Source organism: Diceros bicornis, chromosome 4, assembly GCF_020826845.1.
Source record: "Diceros bicornis minor isolate mBicDic1 chromosome 4, mDicBic1.mat.cur, whole genome shotgun sequence".
Classification (NCBI taxonomy): Eukaryota; Metazoa; Chordata; class Mammalia; order Perissodactyla; family Rhinocerotidae; genus Diceros; species Diceros bicornis.
The window spans coordinates 92,374,076-92,389,709 of record NC_080743.1 but is presented as its reverse complement, the minus strand read 5'-3'; the positions used below and the strand labels follow the sequence as shown (position 1 = coordinate 92,389,709).

Here is a 15,634-nt window from a genome sequence, read left to right as displayed (position 1 = left end):
TTTCAAAAGGGTTCTTTACCCACTTTGTTCAGTGCAGTATCGAAAACCCACCTATTGGGAACACATTTATTATTAAAAGGTGTGACTTCTTCCTGGTGGTAGCAGTTTCTTATTCTTTATTAACATTATAGCTAGTATTACTTATCAACTAGAATCTATTATATGTGAAAACATCTTTAGCAGTCAAAGAAATAAAATCTTAAAAACCAAATCTTAAATTGGTATTTACTACAATTATTAGTACCTTTTGACAAAAATAGCTTTTTTTTTTCAAGTGGCTCAGAAAACTTGAATTAAGAATTGTTAAAAAATATTAACTGCAATCCACCTACAACTCCCAATAAGTCATTTCGGCAGGAAAATTTAATAAAGCTGAGCTGAAGCGACAAATAAACATAAAAATCATAGCTGTCCAAGGTAGAAAGGTATGAATGTGGACCAGCAAAATGGGCACTCAGGCAAAATGATGACAGCAGTAGACTGCTTGCTTGTTCAATCCCTAACTTTGAAAGTGAAATTTGCTTTAGTTCAGTAGCTCTAATTTTTATCTAAAAGGATGGGCAGATTTTTCAGGGAAGAGACCACCTTGCAACACTATAAAAATAAATACAACTGGGACTCTTTTAGGGTAAAAATCTAAGTAAACAATGCAGTTCATTTCCAGGCAGGTTAATAATTTCTCCTAAAAAGTAACTGAGCCTTTCCTTTTAACGACATATAAATCATCACAGGTGCTTTTTACAGATAGATTTTATATGTGAAACCTTTACGCAATTCTTTAAAATGAGCAAAAAGAAAGTGGAAAAAAGATGGTAAAACCTCCATCCTTTATCATTTGTATATAATAACAACTGAATACTCTTTAGTGAAAAAAATCTATTTTTCTCTGAATCTAAATATAATCTAACATGTACTGACTATAGTTAATTATTTCTTACCAGTCATGCTCATAAATTTTTTTTTTTTCACCCAGTCCCATGACTCAACTATTGTGATAGTAGATTCTCCTTTAGGCACAAATAAGAAAACAAAACCACACAAGATGCTATCATAACAAGATAATCTCAAAAAAAGGGGAGAGGGACTGCTTACATACAATATTGTAGATGACATTCACTGGTTTAGAGAAACTGATGAATTTTCATTATTTTTACATTTTATAAGGCCAGCTAACTTTAACAGTTAACCTGAGATAAATCTACTTACACAGTACAATCAATTAACAAATACTAAAAGGTTTCACAATCAAAATGGCTACTATTTCCCCCCAAACCAAAACAGAGTAAAGCACAAGTCTTTGGCTCTCCTTTAAAGAAAACAGCAGGTTATCATTCTTAACCAGACCTTTGTTTGCCTACCAGTAGGGCAAATACCACATTTGTGCATCACTGAGTAATAACACCATTAGAAAAGGCAACTTCACAGAAGTTATTGGCTAAGCGAATTCATTTGAATGCTCTGTTTTGAGGCAGCAAACTGTCACTGTTGCAGATTGGGGAGGGCAGTGGGAAAGTCAAAGGGAATTTGCAAGATAGAGAAGGGCCAGAAAAAAAAATTGGGGCTCCAACCCCAAAGACCTATGGAAAGTCTGATGGAGTTACATATTCAAAGTGGCAAATGAGAATCATACCAATTTTATGTCTTTTAGGCAAAAGAATAAAATATATGTGAAAGACTAGGAGAAGGGAAGGGAAATAAGATGGGAGAAGGGAATCAGCCACATTCATGCTGTACCAAAATAAATTTTTATACATTCTGAGTAGTTGAATATTTGTAGCTGGCATTAGAAATAGTGTTTTATTATTTGAATAATATTATCAGAAACCCATGCTATAACTAACTTTTCTTTTGATTAGAAAAGTAAAAAGGAATGGATATTTGGTTATTTCAGCCTCTGTAAATTACCCAAGACAGGGCAGCTATTGGACTTATCTTGTGACAGTATCTGTAAGTAAGGCAAAAGAACTACATATAAGTCAGGAAATTCAATCTAGCTATCTTATTCTCAGTTCTTCTACTCTTTTCCAGAGACCCCCCTTGAAAAAAGAATAAGTCAAAGTACTTTTATATTCCTAACTATAATAAAATCCTGGTTTTGTTATCTAAACAAGAGTGAATACAACGCCTTAACACTCTCAGAATTGTTCATTTTCATCTGAGATGTCCAAGTCTTGCTTCTAAATTCAGTGAAAAGCAAACAGTCATCTTCAGAAGAAATTAATATTTTAATAAGTAGAAGGCACAAAAACTATATTTCCTATCTGATTGGTTTCACCTCTTAAGTGTCTCTTAAGTTTAAATTTAAAAAGCCAGAAAAATAAATGCCTTTCACAGATTTTGACAAAAAAGTAGTTAAAAAGTCAAGCAGTTTTGCCCAAACAAGCCATTTATCCTTACAGGCTTATCATAACACAAAGCATAGCATAGAGAAAAAGAAAAGAAAACAAAAATACCTAAACTTTAGAGCTTTTCTTGAATTCTTAAAACTGCTTGTGAGCACTAGGAAAGTTATAAGAATTTCCATGAAGTAAGGCAGAATGACTAATTTAAAATAGGTAAGTTATAGGCACAATGGGACAGTATACTATTCTTCTGCCTTTCTACTCAAGGAGATTTCCTCTATAGTGTGGGGTCTTAGAGAGGTACAGTTAGAATTAAGGCTACAATTTAAGAGATTCCCCCCCAAATGAAAATACCTTAAAAAGTGAAAGAGACTACTTTAAGTCAATTTAAAACAGTAGCTTTTCTGGTTTTATTCAGAATAGGAATACTGTGTGAGTTAATCCCTGTTCCTGCCTAGCTTACAAAATCAAAATGGTGAAAGCAAAAATGAGTGTATTTGAAGAAAATAAGAACAAGAATAACAGAAGTTGAGTTATTAGGAGTTTCAATAGATACTCAAAACGGAATTTTACTTTTACTCCTAACTGCAACAAAATTAATACCCCAAAATTCCCTTTCAATAGCAGAATCATTTTGAGTTCCAAATTGAACCAAAATTTAGAAAAATTTAAAATTCAGAAGTTCTAAAATTTTGAAATTATCTAACATGTCCAAAGGAGAAATAAGATCTGCCCAAATCTGCCTACAGAAGCTTGGAGGCCAAGAATGTTGCCTTTTATGGTTATACAGAGAAATGAAAAATCTTGGGACTCTGTCAGACATACAAAAGTTTCTCTCCTTCTCCCAAAAAACAATAAGCATTTGAAGAGTAAATGTAAGAGGGTTTTAAGCAAAAAATAAAACAAACAAAAAAAGCAAAAAAGCAAGTGTATTAAAAAAAAGAAAGGAAAATATGGCCATTGACTAAAAAAATGCCTCATCTTCATTCAGTGCTTCTACCTCCCAATCAGTCATTTTATCGCAACAGCTGCGCTCACGCGAAAAAATCCTTAAAACATACCCAATATATATACAGATATAGCTATGTATATATGTATATATATAATATATATATAAATTTTTATTTAAATAAAAAAGAAAGCTCGAATCCCAAGCCAATATGTGTATATCAAATCCTTGACCAGCCAGGTCTGTAGGGCATAATCAAATTCAATGTGAAATAGTATATAAACACGGTGCCTTGACTGGGCAAATTAAATAATTGCTACTCAAAAGAGTGTTCTGTTTGGACTCTCCTACTGGTAGGCAATGACAGGACTGTATTAACCCTCCCCACCCCCCCATTTGTTTCAGTTAACAGTATGATGGACACAGAGCTTAGACTGAGGCTGTTATGACCTCAGCAGGAGTTAAGAGTTAAGAAAATAAGAAACAAGAAAAATATAAACTCTTGCTTTTACCCAACCAAAGCAATGCAGTAACTTATTACATAACCAGTGCTTTCTGTTTTAGTAGTATAATCCAGAGAGGGAAATTTTTAAAAATCAGGCAAACAGAGGGGTGGGGAGGGTGACTATGTCAAATAATTCCCACTAAACATGTTTTATAGGGTCTTAGTTCAGTATAGACACGTGGCATCAGAATATGTGCAGCAGAACTAAATAATGACAATTCTTCCTTACTCTTTTCAACATTTTCATGAAGAATCTTTTCAATATTGTAAAGCCAGGTCTACGAAAATTGACTTCTAGGTACTTACTACCTACTTGTGCTAATGATTCCGAACAGCAACAAGTGATCAATTTGTAAACTATCCTTAAGATCTAGTCAGTTTGTATTTGCCAAATCTCTTTGAAAGCCAGAGGCTCCAGGGATTTTACTTTACACTTTTCGATTTTGAGAGTAAAACAAAAACATCCATTGAAATAATGTGGCTCTGTTCATTTTAAGTTCAAATCAAGTGTTGCAGTTTTAAAATATGGTTGATGGTCCTGATTTTTGAACATTCTAGGATTTCAACAAAAGTTCAATTTGGAAAAGCACAGCTCCAAATTTCCAAGTATCAGCTCAATACAGGCAATACACCAACTATGTATTTGCAGTGCTAATAAATTACAGTTCATTCTTAAAATAAGCTCCATTTAAATCTAATCACACAATCTAAAACATGGGCTTGGCTTTCTGATTACATTAAATCAATGAAAAGGACCCATAATATGGAAATGAGCACTTCAAAATTAATTGGTCATTATCTCTCTGAAAAGTTGAAATAAACACAAAAACAAGAGATAAAACTCTCCTGAACAACAAAAAAAGTTTTAATGCCATATGGAAAACATACCTACACATGAAGCTAGTGACCCATAAAGGGAAAGAAAACTATGGCTTCTAAATAACAGCTCTCAGAAAAGTTGGTTTGCTGCACATTTTCTAAGAACTAGTCTATTACTGTCTCTTTGTTTCTCAAGCACCACAGAATTCTCAGAAAGTGCTTTTTGTCTGTTTTAACTTATGGGGTTGTGAGAGTTGGAAAGGACTAGGGGTAAGGAATTATACACTGGGTATGTAATAATACCAAAATACAAGAAAAACCTACTTCATTAAGATCATACAATTAATCAAACAGAGTGTATATATAATATCTTCTTTTTTTTTAAAGCCCTGGATCCAAGGCGTCCAAAGTTATTAAAATAAAGTTCATTCACAGAACAAAAACAAATTTAATCTGAATTGCTTGCAGATACTGCTAATTTTCTTTTTCTTTTTCTTTTTTTTTTAAATTAAAAAATGCATTAATGTGAACTATGTGCAGGATTTGTTTTTAGTAGTGGTGTTTGTGCACATTGCCTCCAATGCTTTTCCTGGATTTCTCTGACCACTCTCAGAGAAAAAGTTTAGAAGTTATCTGTTCTCCTACCCCTATGCCCCACAAATTGATTAGGAGCAGAAGATAAAAGTAGGACTCCTCATATTTTAGGGAGCAGAACTGGGTGTAACTCCTGATCTCTGGGAGTCCTTGTTGTCCCCTCCTCCCTCAGGGTCCTCTGACAGGTTCAGAGAGCTGGTCTTGTTTGATAGGAGGCTGATATTCTCTTGTGTCAAGGCTGATCCATTTGGTACATCACTGTTAACATAAAACAAAGAGGAGTTGGAATTTTAAAAAAAGGAGAGAGATAAAAATGATTATTTAGTAGAATAAAATTAGCAAGCCCTTTCTTTTAGCAGGATGGAAAAACATATGAATGGCCTTCAGACTTTAATTTACAGCTCTAGATCCATGCTTTAGCACAGGGGTTGAGAAACTAAGGCTAGCCAGCTGTCTGTTTTTGTAAATAAAATTTTATTGGAACATGGCCTGTCCCTCTGTTTATATACTGTCTATGGCTGCTTTCACACTACAATGGCAGAATCGAGAGTTTCAACAGAGATGTTAAGACCCATAATTTTAAATATTTACTATCTGACCTTTAAGAAAAAGTACTGATCCTTGCTTTACCAAGTTTACTAGTATAAATAATTATTTTGAATCCAGGAAAACGCATGGATTTAAACAGCCAAAACCTAAGCCAGAAAGTAACACGGCATTAGAAATTGTTGTTATATATCATTAGGAGGGCAACTCAGGACTATGCATCAAAAGTCTCAAAATACCCTAAGGAAGTAATTAAAGATATACAAACAAAGAGTTAACTACAATATTGTTTATTGCAGGGTTGTTCATGATAGCTGATAATTATCCTTCCACACTTGTAGAAGATTACTGGATGATATGGATAGACCAAATTAAAAACAGGGGGATGGGGGGGGGTGGGTTTGAAAGAGGCTAAATGCCTACACATTTTAAAAACACTAGAAGGGTATACATCAAAATGTTAACACTGGTTTTAAATAAATTAAAAAATAAGGGGAAGGAAACAACATCGGAAAATTTCATTTGTTAGGTATTAACAGATAATTCAACCTTGGATCTGTTCTGAAAGAAGTTTTATAACTCCTAAATTTATGCAAAAATATTATTTTCTCAATGTACACAGAATAATTATATTTAAAAAATCAAATCATATTTATGAGGAAACTTCTGTCACAACTGGATAATATAATGTCCCTTTCTTTACCTGAATGTCAGTGTAAGGTCCTCAGTGGGAACCTTATGTTGTGGTTCCGGTTGTCCATTTTCTGCTTGCTTACTTGTATTCGATTTGCTTTTCATGTCCAGAGAACACTGGTTCTCCTTTGAAAGAGAAGGAAATAAATTCAATTATCTTCTATTTAATGCTGCTAATGGAAGAGAAACCAAATATAGATAATACAAACTGATGACTCAGAAATCATATTTAATTTTGTGGAATGACCAAAGAAACAGACAGACTAAAAGAGAGACATACACAAAAACTGAATAGAGTACAACCCACTTGCTCACTATCCAAGCTGGACAATGAGAGGGAGAATGCCTCAAGACAACATGAAAAAATCTGACAGAAAAACTGATGACTTAGAAAAAGTAAGTCAAAAGATAATAAGGATCTATAACATACTTATTGAAAACAGAAAAATAAATGCCCCATTTATTTGCTTAGAAAGAATGTGAAAACTATGCTCAAAAAAGTCAATTTCTGGGGCTGGCCCTGTGGCGTAGTGGTTAAATGCACGCACTCCACTGCTGGCGACCCGGGTTCGGATCCTGGGTGCGCACCGATGCACCACTTGTCAGGCCATGCTGTGGCGGTGTCCCATATCAAGTGGAGGGAGATGGGCACGGATGTTAGTCCAGGGCCAGTCCTCCTCAGCAAAAAAGAGGAGGATTAGCATGGATGTTAGCTCAGGGCTGATCTTCCTCAAAAAAAAAAAAAAAAGTCAATTTCCATGCAACCTAGAGGGAGTGGTTTAATCCCTGAAGATTCAAAATTTCCCGAAATGAGTGTTTATGCACTAGGAAGCAAATCCTAAGCACATCTGTAGATACAATCCCACAGGAAAGAACGTGTAGACTGCATCTCACTCATAACAAAAAAGAGGTGATCAATAACTTGAGGGCTGTGAAAACCAGAATGGTATTTGGTAATACATCTTTGTATAACATGATGGTACTGCAAAATCATAAACACCATCCCCTCTGCTTCCCTAATCAGTACGTTTAACAGAAATTGAATAACTTTCAGCTAACTACCTTGTTTTCCCTACAAGTTTTTCATAATACAGACTCCTAAAACAAAGAACACACTCAAACCAAAAGGGAATGAGGAGGGGAATAGTAAAATAAGGAGGCAGCCCATCTTCATGAGACTTACTCTAAGTATTAATCACTCATTGGAGTGCCTGGGGGTAACGATTCTACAGCTCTAGATGATTCTAGAACTCTAGGGCCATGAGTTCTACGACACAACTACGCAGAAGCTTTCCTTTCACCTTCCCTCTCTTTTCCCACCGTAACACTCACCATACTCAGTTCCCGAGTTCTCTTCCCGATTTCCCTTTCCACCTGGTGCAGTTCCAAGCTCAACTGCTCACTTGAGATCATTCCAGGCCATTTTGGAGGTGGTGGTGGGGGCTGTGACTGGCCTGCCAGGGTGTTCGCCTCCCTCTGAAACACCAGCCTGTTACTAACAGCCTAGTGCATAAAGCCAAGCACATATACAACTCAACACACTTCACACCATGTACAGAATGACCAGGCCCAATTCCAGACCACAGCGCTAAGTGGCTTATCACTCAGGTATTTGCCATAAAAATGATGCAACAATAAGACACTGTGTCTCTCTTTGAATACTATTTGAATAAAAACAGAAAAAAATAGGGCCAGCCCAGTGGCGCAAGCGGTTAAGTGCGCGCGCTCCGCTGCGGCGGACCGGGGTTCGCTGGTTCGGATCCCGGGCGCGCACCGAAGTACTGCTTGGTAAGCCATGCTGTGGCGGCGTCCCATATAAAGTGGAGGAAGATAGGCACCGATGTTAGCCCAGGGCCGTCTTCCTCAGCAAAAAAAAGAGGAGGATTGGCGGATGTTAGCTCAGGGCTGATCTCCTCACAAAAAAAAAAAAAAAAAAAAAAAAAAAAAAATAAAGGATTTAAACTTAGTGAATAAGTAATTTAGTCTTATGTATAAGTTGCTCTTTTTATTTTCTTACTTGAAAGAGAAGTCAACTATAAATATGCATTTTTTTTTTTTAACTCTTTGGATGTTTTTTTTTTTATTTTTTGCATTGAAGAACATTAGCCCTGAGCTAACAGCCGTGCCAATCCTCCCCCACTTTATATGCGGGACACTGCCACAGCACGGCTGGTGAATGAAGTAGGTCCTTGCCTGGGATCCAAACTCGCAAACCCAGGCTGTTGAAGCAGAGTGTGTGGAAAACTTTAACCACTCAGCCATGGGGCCAGGCCCAGGCCCTCCTCCTCTTTTTTTACTGAATTTTCTCTGAAGTAAATCTGTAATTTATTTTGATGAAACCTCAGTAATGGCAATGACTTTTAACCATAGTGAGTTAAATATGTGGCAAGCTTCCAAATGATGCTGATATTCTTTTGGGACAGAAAAATGTGTCTAGAAATCTCGACTATGACAAAAAGCCATGAATTAGCTGTTTAAGGAATAATGCTTTATGGAGTTAAAGGTCTGAATCTTTAAACAGTTAATGAATTAAAGATGGACATAACTAAATATAGCATTCTTTTTCTTACAATAGGAATCAGCAAGATGTTTTGGACCAACATAAATAAATAAATTGGAAAAGGAGACAAAATATGAATTATTATATAGGTCTTTAAAAATTCTAAACCTTATTGCTTACATAAGAGCACAAGCCAGACGTGTTCCAAAAAACAATCACCTATTGGTCTTCCTAGTAAGAAAGTCTAAGATAGAATTAGTTAGAAATTTATTTCCAAAGTCATGTCTTACTTATTATTAAAGATCTTGGTAGAAAGCTAAAGACTAATGTCATAACAATATTTTTTTCTCCAGAAGGGAGCAATGTATTTATCACTAGAATGTCTTCAGTTTTCCATATTCATAGAATATGTTCGCAAGTAAAGGATAATAGTATAAACAAAACCTAGTCTTCCTTAAGTGGCACTTAAAGGATTTTTAAAATTCTTTGTTTTCTGATATTTTGTTTCTCTTAAGTGTCAGGCAGCACAGTGTTAAGAACACTGAATTTGGAGTATGAAGAGTTGGGTTCATGTTTCAACCTCTGTTAAACTCATATCTTTCAAGTGAAAAAGGGAGACAATACTGCCTGCTTAACCTACCTGTCAGGGACATTGTAAGGGTCAAATAAGATGTATGAGAGCAATTTATAGACTGAAAGAACTATATTAATGAAAGGTGCTATTATTATACATAGGCTATTTTTTTTAATCTAAGTTCTAAGTTTCTACTTTTTAAAGGTTTATAAATAAATGCTGAGGATTAAAGGAAATAAGAGAAATTAAAAACAAATCTTAAGCTAAAAGAATTTGTTGAGAAAAACTGTATACCTTAAACTTAAATGTGCCATCAGGGAATATAAAAGCTCCTGCTGGGAAATTTCAGATAACCTGTTTTCTATTCTCAGGTAATAGAAATTCTAAGTTTCCTACTGTCCCAGAACTGAACTCTAAGTCCTTAAATTTTTTGAAGAATGAACATTTATCTAACTCTTAAGAAACAGACCATTAAATTTTGTGTTCATAGTTATCTCAAAGTTCCTCCTTTTAGAATCTCTTTGAGAATGCCTCAAAAATTGGAATGAAAAAAAATCTATAGGTTGGTACCTCTAGTCCACGTAGCTGGGTCTGTTGGCTAATTTGATGGTTTAGTTGCTGCAATTCTAGCCGTAGCTGTTCCCTCTCAGCAGATGGAAGGGGTTTTCCATGACCGGCGACTTCTGATATGGACATTCTCTCCCTTTGGTGGGAAAGAAAGTGTGGAATAAATTTTAAATTTTATTTTTAAAAATATTGTTGACCAGAAAAACAAAATAATAAAAGTTGAATAATCTTAAAGGTTTGTAAAAGTAAAAAGAATGACTCATACCTCTCACTGAAGTGTCCCTGAGAAGGTATGTTTTGATGAGGTGAATATGGAGAACCTCCCCAGCCACCATGGGTTCCATATGGACTATAATCTAGAAGAGAATAATTTACGGTGGTATGATATAATTCATAGATTTGATTCTTCTTTTAAGGTAGCCATAATGTAAAATGCATAGGCACATTGTGTACACAGCTGTCTGGAAAGATGTCTACCAAAATGGTAATAGGGTATTGATGACTGTTTTTTCACCACTAAAACATCAGTCTTTGTCATTTTTTCTGTTTCAATTTTTCTTTAAAAGTGAGACTGTACTATTTAAATAAAAGCAATGAAGCTATTTAAAAAAACATAGGCAATCTTCACATACACACATTTAATTTTAGTTTGTACCCCTAGAATTCCCTGGGCTATAATTACCTTCCACAGAGATAATTCCATGCAAAAGTTTGAAGATTACTGCTTTAGAAGATTATGGAAAGCACTGATAGTAAATGGGGAGTAGGGGTGGTGCTGGGAATCATGAATACGAACCCTCTAGATCAGCTTACTTCAGAGATTCTTACCTGAAATGTTAATAGGTTTTGTGGGAGCTCCCTGAGGTGCCATAGCCTGTATTGGGCCAGCACCCTGATATATTGTTTTGGAAGTTCGAGAGATGGCACCAAACCGAGATACTGTTGGTCGATCTCCAAATGGGATGAGGTCATCATCACTAGTTTCTGCTGTTCTTCTCTGAAGATCCAATCGCTGGTCTCTCATTCCTTTACTCTCCACATTCTGATAAAAAGTAAAATGAGAAATTCACCCCACACTTAGATCTCTAACATAATTTATTCTAGCTCTGTTAAAAAGTTAAAAAAAGAGTACAATGTTCTCACTGGTAAGAGTAAAATCATTAGTTGCCTTTGGCTGTCATATAAAACACTGCTTTTTACACCTTAGACCACTCCCCACAATAAGAAATATATTTTACATCATGATCCAGTACATGTATACATTCAAATATATAATTTCATGACAAATATTTACCCTTAATATATGGAATATACTCTTGTATTTATATTCTATGTTATTCAAATTCATTTCTTTAAAAAAGATCCATCATGATGCACTCAATTAATTTCAGAACTCAATAGTTACAAAAACACTGTTTAAAAATGTAAGTGCCAACATAGGTTTTTCAAAGGGCTTCCAGTCAGAAAGAAATAAGTACTGAGATAAATGGAAATGGAAATCTAATTGCTAGACCCTTGCTATTCAAAATATAGTCCAAGGACCAGCAGCATCAGCGCCATCTGGGAACTCATTAGAAATGAAGAATCTTAGGTCCCAGCCCAGTTTTACTGAGTTAGAACCCGCATTTTAACAGACCCCTAGGTAATTTATATGCACATTAATATTTGAGAAATACTGGGCTAGACTTCTTACACCCATTTGGGAGATTTTCAATTACACCTAGGTCAGGCTGGCAAACATTTTTATCCTTTACTGATTTAAGGAAATGAGTTTTATTTTGCTAATATTTATGTTACTTTAATTACCCTTAAATTAACATTTAAAAACCCTTAAATGTTAATTTAATAACCCTTTTTGAAAGCCAGGTACAAAGCAAGTGTTCCTTTCTATCTCCTCCTCATCTCATTCCTGTTCTTAGGCTGTTTCCTATGGCCTAAAAACAATGTTTCCCTAATCCCACCACAGAAAAACAAAAGGTTCATTTTTGCTTTTTCATCCTCTATATCCCTTTCTTCCTCTTTTTTTTTTTTTTGGCTGGCATCTAATGGTATTTATGCTATAGATATCACTTCACTCATTTATAGTGGTATTAGCATCCAAGTCTTCCTTTTCTAATACCAAGAATTGGTCTTCTCTTAACCAGCTGGACAAGTATTTGTCTATGAAAACCTGTATAATAACCTAGGGAACCTCTGTTAGAGTTAATAAGGGCAAATGGTTTAAGAATAATAGTCAAGGCATAACTTTCAACTCAGCAATAACTTTCTAAGCATAACTTTCATGCATGTGCACAAGGAGACAAACACAAGATTGTTCTCTATAGTACTATACATAATAATAGAAGATTAAAATCAGCTTAAATGTCCATCAACAGGAAAATGAATAAATATTAATTTACATATATCTTTGTTGTATGATATCAATTATCATACAATGGTATCTAATAAAAACAGTTAAAATGAATGAAATTATAGGTACATAATTTGGATATGTACCATAATTTGAAATTTGGATACATCTCAAAAACAATGCTGAATGAAAATGCAAATTGAAGTATATAATATATATAAGGTCTATAAACATGCAAAACAAAATTGTTTAGGAATAGTACAAAATGATTCATGAAATGATAAACTCACAATTCAGAATAGAGATTACCTCCAGGAAGGAGGGAGGGAGAAAAACGAGATTAGAGAGGTATACATAGGAAGATTTAACTACTTTTATAAAGTTTTATTTCTTTAAAAAATAAAGAAGCAATTAAGATAAAATGGTGAGATATTTTAAGTTTGAGTATTAGATACACTGGTGTTACATTATTTTTTGTTAAAAAACAAAATAGCACAAGCTTAATATGTTTCAGTACACCACAGCTAACTTCAAGCCAAGCAGCTACCATTCTGAGCCCAATACTACCACTGTTCACTAGATTCAACTTTATTGTTTAAACTTCAGAGCTGTAAAATAGTTATACTTTATTTGGGCAAGAAATCTAAGATCTTAATTATGCAAAATAATTTAATTTTGGTTCTAAACAGTTGTTGGGTTAACTGCTGGCTGCACAGAAATATATGCTCTTCTTCATCTAGATAAGTATTAAAAGTTATTTTTATTTTTTATTTTTACCTGAAAGAAACAAAAAACTATATAGTTTAAATATAATTCAAACACATAGTATACAATATGGCCTGAAACTCTTAAGCAAAGCTCAATTATTTGTGTCTACACTATACTGAGGGATAATTTATTTGGTTTATCTTGACTTGTATTAATTATGGCTTAGTTATTACACATACCATCATTTCCACACTCCCTGCTGCCACAACATCTTTGGGTTTTGCATCTTTGGTTCCAATGTAGGAGCCGATGGTGTCACATGACCAGGGAGAGTACTGGCTATAATCATTTCCTTTGTATTTCCCAGCTACCTTCAAGTCTTCATCCAAAAACTGCACGCGGGGGGAAAAAAAGAGAAACAAAATAGGAAATGGGTCTAAGAGTAACAACACAGAGAAAGCAGGAATTTCTTTGAACATCATGCTGAAGCAACACAGTGATGGTTATTTGATTTGTAAGTGTCACAATATAAGATTTTTGTAGACTATGAAAAATGTATAACGTGAAGAATGATGTTTAGCCTTTACACTTTGTTAGCAGAGGGTCAAAAAGAAGTATCTCAGCATCTTTCAAGGAATTAAGCTCGGATTTTTGAGAAGGTCTGCTCATCCTCTTCTTCATCAGATGAAATCAACACTTAAGCAAATATGTACCAAGCCCTAGCTTTGCTAGATCCTCCTCAATGTTTCTTTCAATAACATTCCAGGTAAACAAGAACATTAAAAACTATTTAGAATGTAATTTAAAGTGTTCTATATAGTGCATGATGGCGTAATCTCTTAAAAAAGAGATTTTTTACCGAAATCTCTTTAACAGCAATAATTCATGTCTTGAATACGTTCTGGTCCTTAGGTTGATTCAGTGAAGTGAAAAGGATAAGATGCCTAATTTTATTTTCTCAAGATAAATTCTGAAATTACATAATAACAGAATAGCTATTCTAGGTCTAAGGTATTTTTACTAAAATCGCAACGTTCACATTTGTGTAATATTTTATAGTTTTCAAAGTGCTTTTATATACACTATCTTATATGTTCCTCAAGTCCATGTGAGACAGCACAGGAGATCTGACCAAGGCTGTATCAGTATAGGGCAGCGCTGGAACTAGAACTTTAATCTTGCCTTCACTTTATCACAGATACATATACTGATATACTGATACCCTAGGGTCTACTGGTACATTTAAAAGTGGCTCTATGCCTCCCTCTATACTAAAAAAATCTCCTTTCTGAGTCATCATTATTGGTCTTCTGCAATGACACAGGGTCTGCTGTTCACAAATATCATTTTCAACCACAACTCCTGTTTTTATTGTTTATAACCTCTTTCTTTTTTTGTCCTACCTCTATTTAAAAAATTCCATCTCTTTTATTTCTCTTCCACTTACAAACTTCGCGTAGAACAGCTTGCTTTTTAAAGACATGACCTACTAAAAAGAATGCTTTTTTTCCCCCGACTATGATGTATTATGCAGTTGTTAAAAAGAATGAGATAAATTTATATACAGACACGGGAAGACATCCAGAATAAGTGGTTCAAGTAAAAACAAAAAATAAACAAAAAAACCCCACAAAACACACACAAAACCTCAAGATATACTATTTTTTCTTTTTTTAAACTTTTATTTATTTATTTTTTCCCCCAAAGCCCCAGTAGATAGTTGTATGTCATAGCTGCACATCCTTCTAGTTGCTGTATGTGGGACGCGGCCTCAGCATAGCCGGAGAAGCGGTGTGTCGGTGCGCGCCCAGGATCTGAACCCGGGCTGCCAGTAGCGGGGCCGCCAGTAGCGGAGCGTACGCGCTTAACCGCTAAGCCACGGGGCTGGCCCAAGATATACTACTAAATGATCCTATTAAAAAATAATAATGATATACTAGTTCATGCACAGAAAAGTTGAAATATATATATAAAGGTGAAATATATAATAAACTGACAGTGATAAAACAGGATTTTGCAGAACTTTCTCTCTTTCTATGTTATCTATTTTTATAATGTATGAATTTAGTACAACTATATGTAGGATTGTTTACAATCAGAACTGAAGTTTAAATACATAGATTTGTATGTCAGAAACTAAAATAATTCTAGATCAAGTTCCTTAATAGCCAGGCATTATTATAATTTTTATTAGAAGTAAAAAAATAAAAAATACAAATAGTTGGGGCCGGCCTGGTAGCATAGTGGTTAAGCACACGCTCTCTGCTGGGGCGGCCCAGGGTTTGGATCCCAGGCACACACAGATGCACTGCTTGTCAAGCCATGCTGTGGCGGTGTCCCATATAAAGTAGAGGAAGATGGGCACGGATGATAGCTCAGGGCTAATCTTCCTCACACACACACAAAAAAATACAAATAGGTATTATTTCCTGAATGCCTGCTATGTGCCAGATGCCTTATGTCTTATTTAATCTTCAACAAACCTCT

At 34.9% G+C, this 15,634-nt stretch overlaps 1 protein-coding gene across 7 annotated transcripts in view; it reads right to left on the bottom strand.

The window, feature by feature from the left end:
- Positions 1–2,374: 2,374 nt before the first annotated feature.
- RC3H1 (ring finger and CCCH-type domains 1) overlaps positions 2,375–15,634 on the bottom strand; it is an 83,792-nt gene continuing 70,532 nt past the window's right edge. For 5 of the 7 annotated variants that reach the window (XM_058540027.1, XM_058540029.1, XM_058540025.1 and 2 more), the window contains exons 14-20: positions 13,387–13,539; positions 10,918–11,131; positions 10,355–10,445; positions 10,093–10,225; positions 7,781–7,951; positions 6,459–6,574; positions 2,375–5,467 (exon numbers count right to left, since the gene is read on the bottom strand). In XM_058540027.1, coding sequence (XP_058396010.1) covers positions 5,317–5,467; positions 6,459–6,574; positions 7,781–7,951; positions 10,093–10,225; positions 10,355–10,445; positions 10,918–11,131; positions 13,387–13,539 — 1,029 coding nt within the window. In that variant the 3' untranslated portion in view covers positions 2,375–5,316. The remainder of the gene's footprint in view (positions 5,468–6,458; positions 6,575–7,780; positions 7,952–10,092; positions 10,226–10,354; positions 10,446–10,917; positions 11,132–13,386; positions 13,540–15,634) is intronic. The other 2 variants (XM_058540030.1, XM_058540032.1) reach the window with 2 other exon arrangements.